The sequence below is a fragment of the Chiloscyllium punctatum genome, chromosome 4 (assembly GCF_047496795.1).
Source record: "Chiloscyllium punctatum isolate Juve2018m chromosome 4, sChiPun1.3, whole genome shotgun sequence".
NCBI lineage: Eukaryota > Metazoa > Chordata > Chondrichthyes > Orectolobiformes > Hemiscylliidae > Chiloscyllium > Chiloscyllium punctatum.
Window position 1 is genome coordinate 18,752,372 of NC_092742.1, and position 23,137 is coordinate 18,775,508.

Sequence of the window (23,137 nt, forward strand, 5' to 3'; positions counted from 1 at the left end):
TCTCCCTGTATTCCGTGAGATCTAACCTTGCTGATCAGATTCCCATGGGGAACCTTGTCAAACGCCTTAATGAAGTCCATATAGATCACATCTACCCCTCTGCCCTCATCAATCTTCTTTGTTACTTCCTCAAAAAACTCAATCAAGTTTGTGAGACATGATTTCCCACGCACAAGCCATGCTGACTATCCTTAATCAGTCCTTGCCTTTCCAAATACATGTACATTCTGTCCCTCAGGATTCCCTCCAACAACTTGCCCACCACCAATGTCAGGCTCACTGGTCTATAGTTCCCTGGCTTGTCCTTACCACCCTTCTTAAACAGTGGCACCACATTAGCCAACCCCCAGTCTTCCGGCACCTCACCTGTGACTATCGATGGTTCAAATATCTCAGCAAGAGGCCCAGCAATCACTTCTTTAGCTTCCCACAGAGTTCTAGGGTACACCTGATTAGGTCCTGGGTATTTATCCACCTTTACCCATTTCAAGACATCCAGCACTTCCTCCTCTGTAGTGTGGACATTTTGCAAGGTGTCAACATCTATTTCCCTACAGTCTATATCTTCCATATCCTTTTCCACAGTAAATACTGATGCAAAATACTGATTTAGTATCTCCCCCATTTTCTGTGGCTCCACACAAAGGCCGCCTTGCTGATCTTTGAGGGGCCCTATTCCCTACCTAGTTACCCTTTTGCCCTTAATGTGTTTGTAAAAACTCTTTGGATTCTCCTTAATTCTATTTGCCAAAGCTATCTCATGTCCCCCTCCTGATTTTCCTCTTAAATATACTCCTACAGCCTTTATACTATAAGGATTCACTCGATCTATCCTGTCTATACCTTACATATGCTTCCTTCTTTTTCCTAACCAAACCCTCAATTTCTTTACAATTTGACGAGTAATTCATAATTAAGTTTTTTGCCAGAGTTTTGTAATAGCCCATTATCTCTAGTATGTGCAACAAAACATTCTACCTGTCTTCACTGTCAAAGCTATTGTCTTCTTCATCCGATATTGTAAGAGGGATAGACGCTGTATTTCTTCCTTTATCCTCCACAAATTCTTCATCCACTCCAGCTTGCCGCAATGTTTCACGGTACCGTCTCTCAGCTACGGATGTAGCATTTTTCTAAAGCCAAAAAACCACACAGTGCTGATGAGAGATCTATGTTGCACACTTCCATGTGAGGGTGTTAAACTTAAATAATTTTCAACCTTCTGCTTAATTATCTCTCGTTTCCTTGTTTAATAGTTGTAATATCTACGGCAGGTGATGATCACCTCTGTATATTTCACTCAAGTGATCATTTTCGTAATGTCCTCTCATCAGGTTGTTGATCTGAAACATTAATTGTTTGTTTTCCACAAATGGTGTCTGACCTTTTGAGTGTCTCTAGCACTGTCTGTCTTTTACTGCAGATTTCCAACATCTACAGTATTTTGCAGCTTTGAGTTTTACTACTTGCAACCATTTACTTGCTCACCTGAGTGACTTGTTCAAAGAGGAACGGTCTGCTACGGACTCGTCTCTTCATCTCTTCCATTTCCTTCATGTATTCTTTCTTCCTCTTGAAATCTTGCTGTCTGAAGCAACAATTGATCAATTAGAATTTAGGAACACAGAGGTTTCACAAATCACAAGGGACATAAAAGAACATCTTTGGTTTTGGGTCACAGAGGAATGCAATATTGCCAACTGATCTCTTACATGCAATTGAACATGGCTATAAATAATGTGCCATGTTATCGTTAGATATACATAGCAGATAACAAATTTTATTATATTATTGCTATTACAACACTCTCATTTCTGTATAGAAAAGTGGCAAAGAACTGAACAGACCTATACTGCTTCAATGTTTTTTTGTAGGTCTCTGCTAGGCTTTGATGAGGGTCCATAGCTTTAGCCCGTGTCAATAAAGTTTTGCTCATGCCTTGGGTATTCATCTTGTACTTCTCCATCCATTGAGCTTTCTCGAGCGCTTGTTTGTCCCGTTCTTCTAGAGATTTTCTATAGGATAAAATCAGATTAGATTAGATTAGATTACTTACAGTGTGGAAACAGGCCCTTTGGCCCAACAAGTCCACACGGCCCCGCTGAAGCGTAACCCACCCATACCCCTACATCTACCCCTTACCTAACACTACGGGCAATTTAGCATGGCCAATTCACCTGACCTGCACATCTTTGGACTGTGGGAGGAAACCGGAGCTCCTGGAGGAAACCCATGCAGACACGGGGAGAACGTGCAAACTCCACACAGTCAGTCGCCTGAGGCGGGAATTGAACCCGGGTCTCCGGCACTGTGAGGCAGTGCTAACCACTGTGCCACCGTGTTAAAATGGCACAACATAGCAATGCTTAAAGTGATTCTCCTAACTCAAAAAAATGTACCTGTCTTTCTGTTCTTTCTACCAGACTTCTTCCTTGCTAATTTGAACAGATCTTTGCACATGATTTTTTTCTCCAGTCTTCAGTTAGTCTCCATTGGGCAGGGTCAGAGAGATTATACATTTGCAGTGATCTGGGCTACCACACTCCTACTGGCCCACAAATCTGCTGACAAAGCATTTTCCTCATTTCCATTCTTTCTTGCCTCCCTTTAATTCTGAAGCTTCCTGGTGCCAGCAAAACTGGCTTAAAGATAATAGGATTATTAAAATGGAGGCACACATCTGTTTAAAAGGGGTGTTACCAACTGAGTCTCTGAGACTCAAACTTTTGGTTGTGTGCCTCCATAAAAACCACAGGTTGACAGGACCTTATTAGGTTTTAAATTCTTTGTACTTGGCTTTGCACATCTCCCAAATGCAATTCTCCCTGCCTGGCCTTGGTACCTGAGGGAATTATCCAACTCTCTCTGGCATCTCTTGGTGTCTGAGGCATAAATTCCAACTCCACCTCCTTACTGCTCACTCTGTCCATAATACTGGTGTCCTGTTTGACTGTGAGTAAAATGGAGTTTCAAATGCAATATGTGAAGCAGTACCTCTATTACTTTGCCAATCAGGAAACTTTAGCCTCAATTGCTTCAGTGCCTCCTCATCTTCATTCAATTTGTAGAATTTCAATGCATTTATTGCCCAAGTTCCTATCATTCCTGTCCTTGCAAACCTCCAGTGACTCACTGATTTTAACATCATTGTTTATATTTTACATGGTTACTCCAACTCATCTCTTATCATTTTCTTTACCTCTATTCTCAGCATATGCCATTCTTTTGACGGTGGTCTATTGTGTGTTACTACTTCTCATGGTCTACCCTCAGTAAATAGAAACTCCTGGCATCGTGTTTCTGCTATCGACCTTTATTCCCAAATTCCTCCATTTCCCATTTCACTTTCAAAATCTTCCTCAAAACATATAGCTTCTACTGTGCTGTTGGAGGCTACCTTAACAGACTACAAAGCAGGATTTAGGCAAATGGAAGACTGTCATCTAAGCATAAACTGGTTAATGCAAGGAGAGGCCTGAAGGAGCTTCTCTGAATCTCGCCTCAAGGTGAGAAAGCAATTTTTCCCTTAATCTTTGGCTCAGATCAAAACAGTGATCAATGGCACATTCTGATCTTTACAGTAAAGTACAGCATATTTATATATTTTGTATTACAATAATCAAATACAGTATAGTCATTGTTCTTCCCCCTTAATTCCATTCACCTAATTGTGTAAAATGCCTAATCAATGATGGGCATTCCCATGGACAACCCCAGGTTCCTAAGATCTTATGGTGTTTATCAGACACTATTATTTCAAGGCTTTGGGATCCTCCTATGCATCCACATTCCAAAGTTATTGGTTATACTCCCTCAAATATACTCAGGCTTGCTCATCTCTTTAAGGACTGCTTAAATTCTGTTAGTCATTGTATTTCCCACAGTCCTAATCACATATGTAAAAATACAAAAGTTAATTTTAACTACTTGCTATAAGATTTGTAATGTTGATTTCGGTTATAAAGTTAGTTATAAAGTGTAAAGTTATACAGCTACTTCTACTGTTAGCACTTTGTAATTAATGGGCTGTGAACAATCTAGTTTGTTCAGGGCGGAACAGAAGAGGTTTATTAAGACTAATTAACATTCACATCTATGTTTAAGTGGGTTTTTTTCCCTAATGGTTGTATTATACTTTGGTTATATGTGTATCTAACTCTTATGTTGAAAACTACTTCTATGATTATCTGAAAATATTAACAAATAGGTTCTAGTTAAAAGTTATGAGTAACTTCAAAGAAACAACTAACTACAAAATAACTTTAGCTGTCGTCTTTGCAGCTGCGTAGGGAGTCAATCTGGCTGGCTCACAGGCTGAGATTCATACCTGATGTTATTTATTCACTGGGACAATCATTGTTTCATTAATGAGGCTAGGATCAATTACTTGTCTGTCTTTAGGCAGCCGCTTATCAAAACTGTTTCAGATGGTTTATCGTAGGGCCCCCTTCCTGACCTTGGAGTAGTCCTGTTCAAAGGTTTCACTATGTAACCAGGCAGTTTGGTTTTGCTTATTTTTCGTCATCCTTCGTGTAAGCAGGCATGGGCCATTTTGGTATAAGCAGGTACAGGCCACCCTTACATAGCCTTCAATCATCTCCTGGAACATCTCTTTTCTGACTTGGTTTTCTTTAAATTCCTAGTGAGCATGACGGGCCATTTGTTCTATAAAATGTGCTGTGTACGCATGGTTACAGTTTGCTATCGTACAAATGTAAATTTAAGATGATATCTGAGTTTAAGTTTTGTTGGTGTACATTGCACTTGGCTTATTAATAAATGTGATCTGTTGTTGGCTGCCATACAAGAGTATGTTATTGTTGAATGTTTCTGAAGTGTAAGCTGTACTTGCCCCTATGATTATTCAGTTGTTATTGGTAGTAACAGAACTTTAAGTTGCTGGTGTTGGCTGTTACACAAATGTGTAAATTGTTGATTTTGGCTGTCGTTAGTTGTTGCTGTAACACAAGGTATTAGTTGCTATGTAAAAGTAAGTTGTTGGATATTTCACAAGTGTGAGCTATATTTGGCTGCTGTTTAAATGTAGATGTTATTGGCTGGTATACAAGTGAACAACCCAATGTAGTTGCCCATTGTCTGGTAAAATTTGTTGGCTTTCTCTCCAAGCTTGTCTTTTCCAGGAAACTTGCTTCCTCAAATCTATTTCAATCAAACTGCTGACCAACCAACTTTTCTTCCTGGCTCATAATAGCTAATATTGTTAGCTGTTTCCTCTTCTCAGGTACTGTCCTATCATTCCTGAAGAAGGGCTTATGCCCGAAACGTCGATTCTCCTGTTCCTTGGATGCTGCCTGACCTGCTGCGCTTTTCCAGCAACACATTTTTCAGTTCTTCAAATCTGCCAGGATCATACTTGCTCAAAATAATATTAACCCTTCTTCCCTTCAAACTACTGCAACCATCCCCAAAGCAAGATGAAATAATTTGTATGCTGGAAATTTGAATTAGAAGCACAAAAGGTTGGAAGAACCCAGGCTCCTCCTCAATGTGGATTCTTAGTGGTCTTCTCATATGGCTTAGCAATCCACTAAGTTGTATTCAAGATGGAAGTTTACCAATAACACCTCAGGAGAACATATTCAGTCTGGGGAAACACTGGCAGATTAAGTTCAATGTAAGGAAGTGTGAAGCGATTTATTTTGGTAGGAAGCAACAATGTAACCAAATTTTAAAGGACTTCCAGTACAAATATTGGAGAATAATTGTGTACACATTTTCAGAGGCACATATAATCCCTGGTTTTATGAATAGAGTACCAAATCAAGAAATATGTACTAAATGCTTTTAAACGTAGGAACCTGCTCAAACTTTTGTGCCAAATTCTCGGCACCATACTGTAGCAGAAGGACACAACCTTAGATTGTGCAGAGGAAATACACGAGAATGGTACAAAGGGTGAAATTAGATGGAGAAACCAGGTTTCAGAGTCATTGAGTTATATAGCATAGAATCAGACCCTTTAGCCCACCATGTTTTTGCTGACCAACAAACACCAAACTATATTAATCCCATTTATCTGTACCTAACAAATAGCTTACTATGCTCTGGCTTTTTAAATGCTCATCCAGATGCTTCTTAAATGTTGAGAGTGTATGTGCCTCCACCACCCTCTCAGGCAATAGGTTCCATATTTCTACCACCCCCTCGGTGAAAAAGATTTTTATCGGATCTCCTCGAAACCATTTATAGCTCACCTTAAACTTATATCCTTTGGTCTTAAGACATATCGACCAAGGGGAAAAGATTCTCACAATTTACTGTTTGTGCCTCTTTTAATTCTGTGCACTCAAATCAAAAACCCACCCCACCTCCTCAGACTGTAGCCAGAGACAATCCTCCTATCAACACCAATTTTCATGTCATCTGCAAACTTTCTAATTCTACTTTTTATATTCACACCCTAGTCATTAATGTACACAACAAAGAGTCCTAGCACCAATGCCTGTGCTACACCACTGGTCACATGCTTCTAATCACAACAACTCTCCACAATCACCCTTTGCCTCCTATTTAGTTACAGAACTGTATAGTATGGAAACATACCCTTTGGTCCAACTTGCTCTAAACCTTTCGTATTCATGTACCCATCCTGATGCTTTTTAAATCTTGTAATTGTACCAGGCTCCGCTGACACACACACACATCAATCTTTCCCCTCTTAAACGTATGCCCTCTAGCTCTGGATTCCCCCACCCAAGGTAAAGACCTTGAATATTCACCCTATCCTCATGATCTTATAAACCTCCAGAAGTTTACCCCTCAGCCTTCAACGCTCCAGAGAAAATAGCCCCACACTATTCAGCTGCGCCCTATAGCTCAAACCCTCCAATCCTGGCAGTGTTCTTGTAAATCTTTTCTGACCCTTTCAAGTTTCACAACATCATTCCTACAGCAGGGAGACCAGAACTGAACACAGTATTCCAAAACTGGCCTAACCTGTGCTGCCGCAACACAACCTCCTAACTCCTATACTCAATGCACTATTTGTAAGCTAATTTTGGACCATGTTTGTCAACTTGCATTGGATCTCATAGGCTGTTAATTTTTAGAATTTTTAAAATTCCATGCCTTCCAACCTTCCATGTGGGATCTTGTCAAAGGGCTTTATGACGTTTGTGTAAACCACTTCAACTACAACAGTATAATCAAACACTTGGTCATCTTTTCAAAAACTCAATTACATTTTCTTAACTTAATTACTGACCTAAAGGAGAATTTATACAAAATCTCTGGAGTATGGTAAGGTCCTAGGGAGTGTTGCTGAACAGAGACCTTGGAGTGCAGGTTCATAGCTCTTTGAAAGTGGAGTCGCAGGTAGATAGGATAGTGAAGGCGGCGTTTGGTATGCTTTCTTTTACTGGTCAGAGTATTGAATACAGGAGTTGGGAGGTCATGTTGCGGCTATACAGGACATTGGTTAGGCCACTGTTGCAATTCTGGTCTCCTTCCTATCGAAAAGATGTTGTGAAACTTGAAAGCGTTCAGAAAAGATTTACAAGGATGTTGCCAGGGTTGGAGGATTTGAGCTATGGGGAGCAGCTGAACAGACTGGGGCTGTTTTCCCTGCAGCGTCTGAGGCTGAGGGGTGACCTTATAGAGGTTTACAAAATTATGAGGGGCATGGACAGGGTAAATAGGCAAAGTCTTTTCCCTGGGATCAGGGAGTCCAGAACTATAGGGCATAGGTTTAGGGTGACAGGGGAGAGATACACTAAGAGATCCAAGGGGCAACTTTTTCACACAGAGTGGTTCATGTATAGAATGAGCTGCCAGAGGAAGTGGTGGACGCTGGTACAATTGCAACATTTAAGAGGCATTTGGATGGCTATATGAATAGGAAGGGCTTGGAGGGATATGGGCTGGGTGCTGGCAGGTAGGACTAGATTGTGTTGAGATATCTGGTCGGCATGGACGAGTTGGACCAAAGGGTCTGTTTCCATGCTGTACATCTCTATGACTCTACTGTAGCCTTGTGATCAAAACTAGTATTCTAGCAGCATAGACCTAAATCCCTTTGGAACCACCTGCCCTCTACCTTAAGCAAGACTTTTTTTTCTGAAAGGGTGTTAGAATATGAAACTTCACAACATTTAGGAAGTGTTTAGATGAATACCTGAAATGCTATAGTAACAGGGCTATGGAATAAGTAGTAGAAAATGGGATTAGAGTGGATGGGCATTCGATGACTGGGTCAAAGAGCTCCTTCTATACTGTAAAGTTCTATGACTAGGCCTGGACTAATAATCCAGACATTAAAAAAAGTGTTCAAATCCCACCATGGCAGTCAGGAAATTTAAATTTAAACAAATTTGGAATTTTAAAAATCCTAAAATGATCACAACACAGTAGGCCATTTGGTCCATCATGTCCATGTTGAATTCTTGCATGAGCAATTCACCAACCCCTATTACCCACCCATTACCCATAGGCCTGCTTTTTTTAATCTTCGAGAAAATTATCCAGTTCTCTTTCGAATCTGCATTCACCCATATTTAGACATTGCATTCTAGATCCTAACCACCTAGTCCATAAAAAAAAATATTCTTTATGTCGGTATTGCCAATCACTTTAAAGTGATGTTCCATTGGGAGAGTTTCTTCCTGTTTATTCCACAAATGTCTCATAATATAACGTATAAGGCCCCAGTGTCCCAGTATCACTGTACTCACTAATCAAAGTTAAAAAATCACAACACCAGGTTATAGTCCAACAGGTTTATTTGAATGCACTAGCCTTTGAAACGCTGCTCCTTCATCATCATTTGGTTGTGCAGTATAAGACCATAAGACATAGGAGCGGAAGTAAGGCCAAATCGGCCCATCGAGTCCACTCCACCATTCAATCATGGCTGGATGGGCATTTCAACTCCACTTACCCGCATTCTCCCTGTAGCCCTAATTCCTTGTGACATCAAGAATTTATCAATCTCTGCCTTGAAGACATTTAGCGTCCTAGCCTCCACTGCACTCTGCGGCAATGAATTCCACAGGCCCACCACTCTGGCTGAAGAAATGTCTCCGCATTTCTGTTCTGAATTTACCCCCTCTAATTCTAAGGCTGTGTCCACGGGTCCCAGTCTCCTCGCCTAACGTAAACAATTTCCTAGTGCCACCCTTTCCAAGCCATGTATTATCTTGTAAGTTTCTATTAGATCTCCCCTTAATCTTCTAAGATCCAATGAATACAATCCCAGGATCCTCAGCTGTTCCTCATATGTTAGACCTACCATTCCAGGGATCACCCATGAGAATCTCCGCTGGACACGCTCCAGTGCCAGTACATCCTTCCTGAGGTGTGGGGACCAAAACTGGACACAGTACTCCAAATGGGGCCTAACCAGAGCTTTATAAAGTCTCAGTAGCACAACGGTGCTTTTATATTCCAACCCTCTTGAGATAATTGACAACATTGCATTCGCTTTCTTAATCACGGACTCAACCTGCATGTTTACCTTTAGAGAATCCTCAACTAGCATTCCCAGATCCCTTTGTACTTTGGCTTTACGAATTTTCTCACCGTTTAGAAAGTAGTCCATGCTTGGATTCTTTTTTCCAAAGTGCAAGACCTCGCATTTGCTCACATTGAATTCCATCAGCCATTTCCTGGACTACTCTCCCAAACTGTCTAGTTCCTTCTGCAGCCTCCCCACTTCCTCAGTACTACCTGCCTGTCCACCTAACTTTGTATCATCCACAAACTTCACTAGAATGCCCCCAGTCCCTTCATCCAGATCATTAATATATAATGTGAACAGCTGCGGCCCCAACACTGGACCCTGCAGGACATCACTTGTCACCGGCTGCCATTCTGAAAAAGAACCTTTTATTCCAACTCTCTGCCTTCTGTCAGACAGCCAATCTTCAATCCATACCAGTAGCTCACCTCGAATACCATGGGCCCTCACCTTGCTCAGCAGCCTCCTGTGTGGCACCTTATCAAAGGCCTTTTGGAAGTCTAGGTAGACCACATCCACTGGGTTTCCCCGATCTAACCTACTTGTCACCTCTTCAAAGAATTCCAACAGGTTTGTCAGGCACGACCTCCCCTTACTAAATCCATGTTGACTTGTTCTAATCCGACCCTGCTCTTCCAAGAATTGAGAAACCTCATCCTTAATGATGGATTCTAGAAGTTTACCAACAACCGAGGTTAGGCTAATTGGCCTATAATTTTCCATCTTTTGTCTTGATCCTTTCTTGAACAAGGGGGTTACAACAGCGATCTTCCAATCATCCGGGACTTTCCCTGACTCCAGTGACTTTTGAAAGATCTCAACCAACACCTCCGCTATTTCCTCAGCCACCTCCCTCAGAACTCTAGGATGTAGCCCATCGGGGCCAGGAGATTTATCAATTTTAAGACCTTTTAGCTTTTCTAGCACTTTCTCTTTTGTAATGGCAACCATACTCAACTCAGCCCCCTGACACCCTTTAATTGTTAGGATATTACTCATGTCTTCCACTGTGAAGACCGATGCAAAGTATTTATTAAGTCCTCCTGCTATTTCCTTATCTCCCATCACTAGGCTTCCAGCATCAGTTTGAAGTGGCCCAATGTCTACTTTTGCCTGTCGTTTGTTTCTATGTATTGAAAGAAACTTTTACTATCTTTTCTAATATTACTGGCTAGCCTACCTTCATATTTGATCCTCTCCTTCCTTATTTCTCTTTGTTATCCTCTGTTTGTTTTTGTAGCCTTCCCAATCTTCTGATTTCCCACTGCTCTTGGCCACTTTATAGGATCTCTCTTTTTCTTTAATAAGTTTCCTGACTTCCTTTGTTAGCCATGGCTGTCTAATCCCTCCCCGGATAATCTTTCTTTTCTTGGGGATGAACCTCTGTACAGTGTCCTCAATTATACCCACAAACTTCTGCCATTTTTGCTCTACTGTCTTCCCTGCTAGGCTCTGCTTCCAGTCTATTTTCGTCAGTTCCTCTTTCATGCCCTCATAATTACCTTTATTTAACTGTAACACCATTACATCCGATTTTGCCTTCTCTCTTTCAAACTGCAGACTGAACTCTACCATATTATGAATGCTGCTTCCTAAGTGTTCCCTTACTTTAAGATTTTTTATAAAGTCTGGTTCATTACATAGCACTAGGTCTAGAATAGCCTGCTCCCTTGTGGGCTCCATGACAAGCTGTTACAAAAAGCCATCCTATAAGTATTCCATGAGTTCCCTTTCTTTGGATCCACTGGCAACATTATTTACCCAGTCCACCTGCATATTGAAGTCTCCCATGATCACCGTGACCTTGCCTTTCTGACGTGCCTTCTCTATTTCCCGGTACATGTTGCGCCCCTGGTCTTGACCACTGTTAGGAGGTCTGTACATAACTCCCACTATGGTTTTTTTGGCTTTGTGGTTCCTCAATTCCACCCACACAGACTCCACATCATCCAACGCCGTGCCATAGATTTAATTTTGTTCTTAACAAGGCAACCCTGCCCCCTCTATAAGATTGTTAAGTCTGAACAAACAATCCAGGTCTTTCAATATATCATTTCAATACACTGTAAACATCACACTGTAAACTTTTGCTATAAATTCTGTGTCTTACAATCTCATACTCCACAACCACCTGATGAAGGAGAGGCGCGCCGAAAGCTAGTGCTTTCAAATAAAGCTGTTGGACTATAACCTGGTGTTGTGGGATTTTTAACTTTGTACACTCGAGTCCAACACCGGCACCTCCAAATCCTCACTAATCAAAAAAGTGTGTAGAAAGTGAAACACTTGGGGTGTCATAAAAAGTTATCTGATTTGAGTAGGTAACAACAATGACTGCAGATGCTGGAAACCAGAGTCTAGATTAGAGTGGTGCTGGAAAAGCACAGCAGTTCAGGCAGCATCTGAGGAGCAGTAAAATCGACGTTTCGGGCAAAAGCCCTTCATCAGCAATTCCTGAAGGGCTTTTGCCCGAAACGTCGAATTTACTGCTCCTCGGATGCTGCCTGAACTGCTGTGCTTTTCCAGCACCACTCCTATCTGGTTTACGTGTCCATTAGGGAAGGAAATCTGCTATCCTTATCTGATATGGCCTGTGTGACTCCAAACTCTCAGCAATATGATGAACTTATGGTTATCTTATAAAGTAGCTCAGCAGGCTGCTCGATTTTATTCAGGAAGGAAACTTACCAACTATGAGAGTTACTAATGAGAGTTTCTGTTTAATTTCTAATTTTGATTTACCTGACAGCTGAGTGCCTTTTCCTTGCAGCATCTGTTGTGTAGGTAGGAAGTGTATCAGAAGATAGTGAATGAATGCCACTGAAAGAATTGTTTTCATTCAAATGAGTCTTAACTTTCTGATGAGAAGCCTGTTAACGTAACAGCAGAGTAACCATTTTATGTTTATGTTAGAAAAGAGTTATGCAATATCATAATTGTTTAACACAAGAATTGTATAATGATATAATCCTTTTTAATGTGAAATAAAGTCAAATTATTGCACTTGCACTAAAGTTAGGTAATTAAGTTGTTAAATGCATGTTAGTTACACCAAAAGGAGCCCAAGTATGCAATCGAGGGCTTCATTTTCACTCATAGTCACCATCAGAACCACAATATTTGATTGGAGTTTACTGCGATAATTCAAAATAATCTTCTATTTTAATAAATCCATGAATGATCCATTAATTTAAACGAAGCCATCTAACTAACACAGAATAATAGTATAAAAATATCATTTAAATCAATTGGATGAATTGGGTTTGTACTAAGAATAGGCTTCTTGCAAGTTGGTTTCTGGTGATAGATACCTGTAATCTCGTCACCATACCCTAAGAGATATTTCTTGCCAAGCACACACACACAACCTGCGCTAGAAGGTGGTCACTGTTGCTAGATATTTTACCTTCTCTTTCCTCAATGCCAGGATCAAAGAGCAAAGTTATGCTGTTGCTGCTCAAGACTCTCAATGCCGTGGGTACTGGACACACATTACCATTGTTTCAAAAGTGTATTGAGTCTGTTCCATGCTGTGCTTACCAGAATTACCGCTAAGCAATTTGTACGATCCACAGGGTAAATTTTGACATCAATATCTCCAACCATGAATAGCTAACTCGGTACAGGTCACATATTTAACCTAGACCTTGGATACAACCTCAGGTAGAACATGGAACTGCTTGATGCTGACTTTAAAAAAGTACAAACTCTGCTTCATACTTTCAAACTGACAAACTTCAGCAATCAAACAAGTTTTCTCACTAGAGGTGCGCTCTACAGCAACTCTATTTTACATTTGTAGTCTGGAATAGCTTAGTTGGCTGGACAGCTAGTTGCCATGCAGAGTGACTCCAACAGCATGGGTTCAATTCTTGCACCAGTTGAGGTTACCTTGAAGAACTGTTCTTCTCAATATCTCCCCTCAGGTCTTATGACCCTCAGGTAAAGCCAATACTAGATGTCTGCCTAAATGAGACAGCAGCCCTATGATCTGGGAAGACCATGGAGATTTTACCTTTACCTGAAATTGTTAAGTGTAAATATGTCATACACATATAATTTATATATTTATGCATACCTGAAAGTACTGGAAAGGTGCAAGTGGTACCTTAAGATCATCTAAATCCAGTAGCAAGAAAGATGATCCAACAGCAGCATCCACTCCAAAGCCAAACAGTCCAACATTAAGGCGTTACTTACACAAAGCCAGTTTTAGTTTGCATGCCCCACTCCTGTAGCAACTGCTCAATTTGGAACTTGGTCACAGAGATGACTCACAGGACGACAGCAAAAACATTTCAGGGATGTCCTTAAAGCATCTGCTAAGAGCTCAAACATCCCTGTCAACTCATGGGAGTCTCTGGTTTGTGACCAACCTAAAAACAGAAAATTTGTTTGGGAAGCACGGAACACATCTAGACACTTCATTGGGAATGCGTAAAAGCTAAGTTGATTCATTGGAGGAATTGTACTTCCCTCTGAACACCTCAATTTCCCAACCCTTCAAGCACTGGCTGCTCTATGTGTTGCAGTATTCATAGTGGGTTGTGTGATGGCTGATAAGTCTAACGAACCAGAATGAAAGCAATTCACCTCAATCCCAAGGGACTGCAAAAGAAGAGAATGACCTGTAAGTAAATTCCCAATGGTAAAACTTCAGCATGTTCCCTGCTCTTCTGTTGCAGTTTCAGTGGAAATTAGGAGTAATCCCTTGAGAAATGGCATAGTCATAAATGACAAGTAATCTGCTCTGCCAGATTATAGCTCAGTAAGTGAAGATGAAGATCCAACCCCCATATATCTAGATTGGGATTTCTGGAATGTATTTGACTGTTGATATTAATATACTTCAGTTTTGAGAGGAACTTCCAACCTGTGGCATTGCAGTGAAAAGCTTACCTTTGATACAACTTCACTTGTGTTGCTTTGCCGCGGTGCTAGTTTTGATGTATGAAGTTCAAAAGGCACACATTTGGTCGGCTCCTTCACCTGCTCCTTTCTTCTCGCTTCCCTTTGAAAAGCTTTGTAGAGTTTAACATAATCAGGAATGTCTGGATTTATCCTCGGCTTGAACTTTGGTTCATCTTCCAGGAATCCAAGCTTTTCCTCTCTGGTTTTCATAGAGCTTGATCTAGCCAGCTCCTTTTTGTAAGGATGAAGATTGATAGGTGAAGAAGCACTTTTGAGCAAATCCGCAGCTCGCATCTGTATGCGGATCTTTCTGAACAGCTCCTCTTCTTTAATAGAGAAACAGGAAAAAAGTCTGCATTTTAATAAACGTATACTTAGCAATACACTTGCTAGTATCTATCGGTGATATCATAGCATTGAAAAGATAAGCAAAATTCAGACACTGCACAATTCAGTGTCTGAATCTCAGCTGTGCTATTATGAAGAGTTGCTGAGCAGAGACCTAGTCTGCCATTAGGAATAGTTCCGAAATAGGAATTACTTTAAGTGCCAGCATGGATCTGACACATGTAATTGAAAATCAAATATATCGTGTGTTTTGGAACGTGTACGACATTCAACAACTACATGCCTCAAAGATCAGCAAGACAGCCTTTGTGTGGAACCACAGAAAATGGGGGAGATACTAAATGAATATTTTGCATCAGTATTCACTGTGGAAAAGGATATGGAAGATATAGACTGTAGGGAAATAGATAGTGACATCTTGCAATATGTCCAGATTAAAGAAGAGGAAGCGCTCGATGTCTTGAAACAGTTAAAAAGTGAATAAATCCCCAGGACCTCATCAGGTGTACCCGAGAACTCAGTGGAAAGCTAGAGAAGTGATTACTGGGCCTCTTGCTGAGATATTTGTACCATCGATAGTCACAGGTGAGGTGCCGGAAGACTGGAAGTTGGCTAACGTGGTGCAGTTTAAGGGCAGTAAAGACAAGTCAGGGAACTATAGACCGGAGAGCCTGACCTCAGTGGTGGGCAAGTTGTTGGAGGGAATCCTGAGGGACAGGATGTACATGTATTTGGAAAGGCAAGGACTGATTAGGGATAGTCAACATGGCTTTGTGCGTGGGAAATCACGTCTCATAAACTTGATTGAGTTCTTTGAAGAAGTAACAAAGAGGATTGACGAGGGCAGAGCAGTAGATATGATCTATATGGACTTCAGTAAGGCATTTGACAAGGTTCCCCATGGGGGACTGATCGGCAAGGTTCGATCTCATGGAATAAAGGGAGAACTAGCCATTTGGCTACAGAACTGGCTCAAAGGTAGGAGACAAGGGGTGGTGGTGGAGGGTTGTTTTTTCAGATTGGAGGCCTGTGAGCAGTGGAGTGCCACTAGGATCGGTGCTGGGTCCTCTACTTTTTGTCATTTACATAAATGATTTGAATGCGAGCATCAGAAGTCCAGTCAGTAAATTTGCAGATGACACTAAAATTGGAGGTGTAGTGGACAGCAAAGAGGGTTACCTCAGATTACAACAGGATCTGGACCAGGTGGGCCAATGGGCTGAGAAGAGGCAAATGGAGTTTAATTCAGATAAATGCGAGGTGCTGCATTTTGGGAAAGGAAATCTTTGTAGGACCTTACCATTAAGTGTAAAAGTCCTGCTGAGTGTTGCTGAACAAAGAGACCTTGGAGTGCAAGTTCATAGCTCCTTGAAAGTGGAGTCGCAGGTAGTTAGGATAGTGAGGATGGCGTTTAGTATGCTTTCCTTTATTGGTCAGAGTATTGAGTACAGGAGTTGGGAGGTCATGTTGCGGCTGTACAGGACATTGGTTAGGCCACTGTTGGAATATTGCGTGCAATTCTGGTCTTCTTCCTATCGGAAAGATGTTGTGAAACTTGAAAGGGTTCAGAAACGATTTATAAGGATGTTGCCAAGGTTGGAGGATTTGAGCTATAGGGAGAGACTGAACAGGCTGGGGCTGTTTTCCCTGGAGCGTTGGAGGCTGAGGGGTGACCCTATAGAGGTTTATAAAATCATAAGGGTCATGGATAGGATAAATAGACAAAGTTCAAGGTTTGGGAGAAGATTTGTAGCTCGGGTGCTTGTTGTTATTTTTCTGTTCGCCGAGCTGGGAATTTGTGTTGCAGACGTTTCGTCCCCTGTCTCGGTGACATCCTCAGTGCTTGGGAGCCTCCTGTGAAGCGCTTCTGTGATGTTTCCTCCAGCATTTATAGTGATTTGTACCTGCTGCTTCTGGTTGTCCGTTCCAGCTGTCCATTGCAGTGGTCGGTATATTGGGTCCAGGTCGATGTGCTTATTGATTGAATCTGTGGATGAGTGCCATGGCTCTAGGAATTCCCTGGCTGTTCTCTGTTTGGCTTGTCCTATAATAGTAGTGTTGTCCCAGTCAAATTTCACGTTGCTTGTCATCTGCTTGTGTGGCTACTAAGGATAGCTGGTCATGTCATTTTGTGGCGAGTTGGTGTTTATGGACATGGACCGTTAGCTGTCTTCCTGTTTGTCCTATGTAGTGTTTTGTGCAGTCTTTGCATGGGATTTTGTACACTACATTGGTTTTGCTCATGCTGGGTATTGGGTCCTTCGTCCTGGTGAGTTGTCTGAGAGTGGCTGTTGGTTTGTATGCTGTTATGAGTCCTAGTGGTCGCAGTAGTCTGGCTGTCAGTTCAGAAATGATTTTGATGTATGGTAGTGTGGCTAGTCCTTTGGGTTGTGGCATGTCCTCATTCCATTGTCTTTCCCTTAGGCATCTGTTGAAGTAGTTGCGGGGGTATCCGTTTTTGGCGAATACATTGTATAGGTGTCCTTCTTCCTCTTTTTGCAGTTCTGGTGTACTGCATTGTGTTGTGGCCCTTTGAACAGTGTCTTGATGCAACTTCTTGTGAGTGTGTTGGGGTGGTAGCTTTCGTAGTTTAGGACTTGGTCTGTGTGTGTGGCTTTCCTGTATACCTTTGTGGTGACAACTCACCAGGACGAAGGACCCAATACCCAGAATAAGCAAAACCAAATGTAGTGTATAAAATCCCATGCAAAGACTGCACAAAACACTACATAGGACAAACAGGAAGATAGCTAACGGTCCGTGTCCATGAACACCAACTAGCCACGAAACGACATGACCAGCTATCCTTAGTAGCCACACACTCAGATGACAAGCAACATGAATTCGACTGGAACAACACTACTATTATAGGACAAACAGAGAACAGCCAGGGAATTCCTAGAGGCATGGCGCTCATCCACAGATTCAATCAATGAGCACATCGACCTGTACCCAATATACCGGCCACTGCAGCGGACAGCTGGAATGGACAACCGGAAGCGGCAGGTACAAATCATTATAAATGCTGGAGGAAACATCACAGAAGCGCTTCACAGGAGGATGTGTGATGTCGTCACCTAGACAGGAGACGAAACGTCTGCAACACAAATTCCCAGCTCGGTGAACAGGACCACAACAAATAGACAAAAAGTCTTTTCCCTGGGATCAAAGAGTCCAGAACTAGAAGGTATAGGTTTAGGATGAGAGGGGAAAGATATAAAAGAGTCCTAAAGGGCAACTTTTTCACGCAGAGGGTGGTGCGTGTATGGAATGAGCTACAAAGGATGTGGTGGAGGCTGGTGCAATTGCAACATTTAAGAGGCATTGGATGGGTATATGAATAGGAAGGGTTTGGAGGGATATGGGTCGGGTGCTGGCAGATGGGACTAGATTGGGTTGGGATATCTGGTCGGGGTGGACAAGTTGGACCGAAGGGTCTGTTTCCATGCTGTACACCTCTATGACTCTATGACATACAATAGGCAGCATGTTAGTTTGTTCTCAGGATTTCTACAACAAATATCCTCTCTTGTACACTGGAAGAGTCAGGACCAGAAACAAAAACGCAATGAAGAGAAAATAAATAGATTTCCTATCCCCACTTCTGCCAGTAACTGCTCTCAAGGCAGCTCCTATTTCTAGTCAAGAGCTGCATAGGCAGATACCAGAGATCAGGTTACTATTCCATCTGGAGATGGGGAATTCTGCTTCAGTTCCTATGTGTAGCGTGGTCTGAATACTTCAGCACAATGCAATACATATTTACAATGACTAGTCTACAATCAGTTACTCAGCTTACCTTTTAGCTTCTCGCTTACTGTTGGATCTTTAACAGACAGTGGAATTTTCTTTATCGGTTTTGCCTTCTTCACCGTTTCTGGTATGACTTCACTGATCTGTAGTTTCAACTTCTCATTCTCTTTTTTCTCTTCCTCTTCCTTCTCAGTAAAACTGAATAGTTTCTGTGTGGACATCAGGAATTCTTTCCGCTTCTCTCGTCCTCTTCTTCTCCTTTCCTCATTCTGTTCATTCATTTCTTCATAAAGTTGAAGATAAACATGAGCTGGTACAGGAAGAGCCCGGAATTTCTTCTGGCATTCTGTCACTTCCCGATCCTGTGTTTCCAATTGCTCCTTCTCTATTTCCAGCAATAGTCTGGATCTGAGAAGCTGAATCTTCTTTTGACTTTCCCGCATCGTCATGTCAAATGGCTGAGGAACTGCAAAGAAATATTTAGTAAGAAAGTACATGCACAACGTGGTGCTACGCAGGTTCTTTACAAGGTGTTAAAACATCCAGAAATTTGATGCATTCAATTCCACTGTTCCTAATTACTTACAGCACAAATCAGCCATTTCGCCCAACTGATACATGAAAGTCACTTGGCTCCATAAGAGCTACAACCCACTTTTTCATTATCTCACTCTATTAACATATCCTTCTATTTCCTTCCCCCTCGTACTTGTCTAGGATTTCCTTAAAAGCAGTGATTTTACCTAGCTCAACCACTCACTGTGGTAGCAAATCCAAATTCTAACCATTTTAAGGAAAGAAATTGTTCATAGGTGCCCTAAGCTTACACCACCATTCAATAATATTATGGCTAATTTTCTGTATCAACTCCACTTTTCTGCTAACTCCTCATATAGCAAGGTTCCCTCAGCAAACAAACATTTGTCAATCTCAGCTCGGAATATATTCAGTAATGGAGGTTTGGGTCGAGAATTTGAAAGAAAAAGTGAAAAGATTTCTCCTTAGCCCATTTCTAATTATCAACTTCTTATCCTTAGATCCATGTTATATATTGTCCTGTCAAGGAATATGACCAGTTTACAATCTTTGCATATTTTTCTGGTTCCAAGACAAATATTTTCTAAAGCAGAGTAGCTTTCCACTTTGGATATCAAATGCACTCAGATTAGTTATAACATGGGTCACATACAAGGTCATTTTTCTTCTTACCTGCCACAACAACCAACAACCAGCATACAGCATGCCATGTGAGCTAACGTGAATTATACATTTCATCATATCAACCACCCTTATCTTCCTTTTTAAAAGGTTTGTGTAATTACTGCACTGTCTACCACCCATTATATGGGAGAGATGGGTGTTTTATAATTTTCATCTTTGTTTTAATATTACAAACAAGTCAGCTTGGAGAGTTGTTGAAGTGGTCAAAACATTGTCTAGGATTTCCTTAAAAGCAGTGATTTTACCTAGCTCAACCACTCACTGTGGTAGCAAATCCATATTCTAACCATTTCAAGTAAAGAAATTGTTCATAGGTGCCCTAAGCTTACACCACCATTCAATAATATTGAATGAATAGATAAGTTTCCATTGAAAGCTTCAGAGTTTGTAGTTCTCTTGATTTCATTACTGGATAGATCAACAAAATGCACTCCAATCTCACCAAAGTTCCTTTAGCATTTTCCAAATTTCAAACCTGTACAACTTAGAAAATCATGTGGAACCACAATAATCTAGGAGTTCCCTTCAAGCCACAAACCATCCTGACCTGGAACTGTTCGTCCGCTATCATTGTGTCAAGGATCTGGAATTCCCTTCCAAACAGCTGTACGGACTGCAGCTGATCAAGAGGTTAGCTCACTCATGCTATCTCAAGACCAATAAATGAATAGATAATACATGCATGCCTTGCTAGTGAGGTTAATATCACATGAAATAAAATTAGTTGTGCATTCTTAAACAAAAGTCTTTCACAGAGAAAATGATCTTTACCACTCTTTTTTGAGTGTCTACTGCCACATCTTGCTTATACATTCCTATAGCTGGCAGAGATTAAAGTAGCATCAGTCATTTAGAAGCCGCAGGTCTAGGTAGGATGGAGGTACAGAGGTATCTCCAAGTACAAATATATCATTGCAAAGCATTGTGCCACTGGTTATCAGAGCCATTAAATAAATGAGCATAAGACCTTACTTCTGAAAGAACAGAATTAAAAAGTAAAGAATTTATGATTGATATCAAATCTCATTTACCATAAGATGTAGAAATATATGTAGGCTATTCAGCCCATCAAGTCTGAGATCATGGCTGATCTAATCTTCCTCAACTCCACCTCGCCAGTATTTTCCTCATTAAAAATTGTCTGTCTCAGCCTTCAATATACTTAACAACCCAGCCTTTGCAGCCCTCGGTGATGAAGAACTGCATAGGTTCACTTCTTTCGGAGAAGAAATTCTGCCTCATCTCGGTCTTTGAGTAATCTTTTATTCTGAGATTATGCCTTCTGGTTCTAGTCTGTTCCATATGGAGAAATAGAGTTTCCACATATTGCCTGTCACACCCCCTTAGAATCTTATACGTTTCAATGAGGTTACTTTACTCAACCTTGACTCATAATACCATCCCTCAATATCTGGGATTAACATAATGAAGCTTCTCTGGACTGCCTCCAATGCCAATACACCTTTCCTGAGAGAAGAGAAGGACTGTTTGAAGTATTCTCAGTGTGGTCCAACTAGTGTCTTGTATTGCTTTAACAAGACTTCTCTATTTCTATAGTTGAAAACTGTGGTGCTGGAAAAACACAGCAGGCCAGGCAGCATCCGAGGAACAGGAGAATCGACGTTTCTATTGCTCTATTCTATATTTCTCTCTATTTCTCTATACGTCTCTATTTCTATAGCTCATTCCCTTTGAAATAAAGGCCAGCATTCCATTTGCTTTCTCACGAGTGTCTGAACTTGTACGCTAACTTTTTGTTTTGTGGTTTATGTGCGATTATCCTGAATTCCTTCAGCTTTCAGCAGTCTTTCTCCATTTATATGATATTCAGTTCCACTATTCTTCCTGCCAAAGTGCATAATCTCTCATTTTTCCACAGTATATTCCATAAAATTTAGACCAGAGAGTTTAGATTCTAAGCTTAAAGTATTTTGAGCAATTCTGGTCACCATATTACAAAACATGACAATTGAGAGGGTGCAGTTAAAACTTACAAGAGTTAAACCAGAAATGTGCTGGTATACATATTAGAAAGGATTAACAGGCTGAGTCTCCTTCTATATTGAAAACAATGTGAGTCAGATGGATGGCCAAATGGAGGTGATCAATATTACAAACATTTTGATAGCGTGTATATGGAAAGAATTTTCCTTGACCTGAATCTTACTATTTCAGACAATATAAAACAGTTACTAAGAGACCCAAAAGTGAAACCAAAAAAAAGACTTGAACCAAGAACCGGTAAGCATGTGGAACTCTCAAATGCAGAACATAGTTGAAGCAAAAAAGTGTACATGTATTCAATAGCAAGTGAGAGAGGCATTTAAAAGAGAAGGGAATAAATTGAGGGTAGAATGATTTTAAAAAAAAATTCACTTGTGGGATGTGCACATCACTGGCTAGCCAGTACTTATTGCCCGTCCTTAGTTGCCCTTGAAAGAGGAGGTGCTAAGCTATCTTTTTGAACTGCTGGAGTCCACATACAAGCTTACCCACAATGCCCTTGGGAATTCCAGGAGTTTGACTCTGTCACAGTAAAGAAAACATATTTCCAAGTTAGAATGGTAAGCAGCTTGGAGGAGAACTTTCAGTTGGTGGTGTGCTTACACATCTGCTGCCCTAGTCTTTCTAGATGGAAAAGGTCTTGGGTTTGGAAGGCACTGTTTAAGGATCTTTGGAGAATTTCTGCAATGCATCTTGCAGATAGTATACACTGCTGCTAGTGAACATTGGTGGTAGGAGAAGTGGATATTTGTGGATATGGTGCCAATCAAGTGGGCTACTTTGTCCTGGATGATTGAATATTATTGGAGCTGCATCCATTGAGGCAAGTGGGGTGAATTTCATCACATTCCTGACTTGTACCTTGTAGAACGTGGGGACAGGCTTTGGGAAGTCAGGAGGGGAGTTACTCACCATAGTATTCCTAGCTTCTGACCTGATCGTGGAGCCACTGTTTATGCGACGAGTCCAGTTGAATTTCTGGTCAATGATAATTTCAAAGATGTTGACAGTGGGGGATTCAGTGTTAGTAACACCACTGAATGTTGATTTGATTGTCTCTTATTAGAAATTGACATTGCCTTGCATTTGGATAGTGTGAATGTCACTTGCCACTGGACAGCCCAAGCTTGGATACTAACCAGATCTTACTGCATTTGAATATAGACTTCTTCAGTATCTGAGCAGTCACCAATGGGGCTGCATATTACAGAATCATCTGCAAACATCCCCATTTCTGACTTTATGATGGAGCAAAAGCAATTGATGGAACAGCTGAAGATGTAGGGCCTAGGACTTGACTCTAAGGAACTCCTGCAGAAATGGCCTGGAGCTGAGATCACTGACCTCTAACAACCATGACCATCTTCCTATGTGCCAGGTGTGACTCCAACCAGTGGAGAGTTTGCCTCAATATGCAATAATTCC

General features: G+C 41.1%; 1 protein-coding gene across 5 annotated transcripts in view; it reads right to left on the reverse strand.

Annotated features, from left to right (window-relative positions):
* fam161b (FAM161 centrosomal protein B) overlaps positions 1-23,137 on the reverse strand; it is a 41,025-nt gene that overhangs the window by 8,974 nt on the left and 8,914 nt on the right. For all 5 annotated transcript variants that reach the window (XM_072568191.1, XM_072568189.1, XM_072568188.1 and 2 more), the window contains exons 4-9: positions 18,534-18,953; positions 14,375-14,712; positions 12,218-12,345; positions 1,848-2,015; positions 1,489-1,588; positions 979-1,133 (exon numbers count right to left, since the gene is read on the reverse strand). In XM_072568191.1, the coding sequence (XP_072424292.1) occupies positions 979-1,133; positions 1,489-1,588; positions 1,848-2,015; positions 12,218-12,345; positions 14,375-14,712; positions 18,534-18,953 (1,309 nt within the window). The remainder of the gene's footprint in view (positions 1-978; positions 1,134-1,488; positions 1,589-1,847; positions 2,016-12,217; positions 12,346-14,374; positions 14,713-18,533; positions 18,954-23,137) is intronic.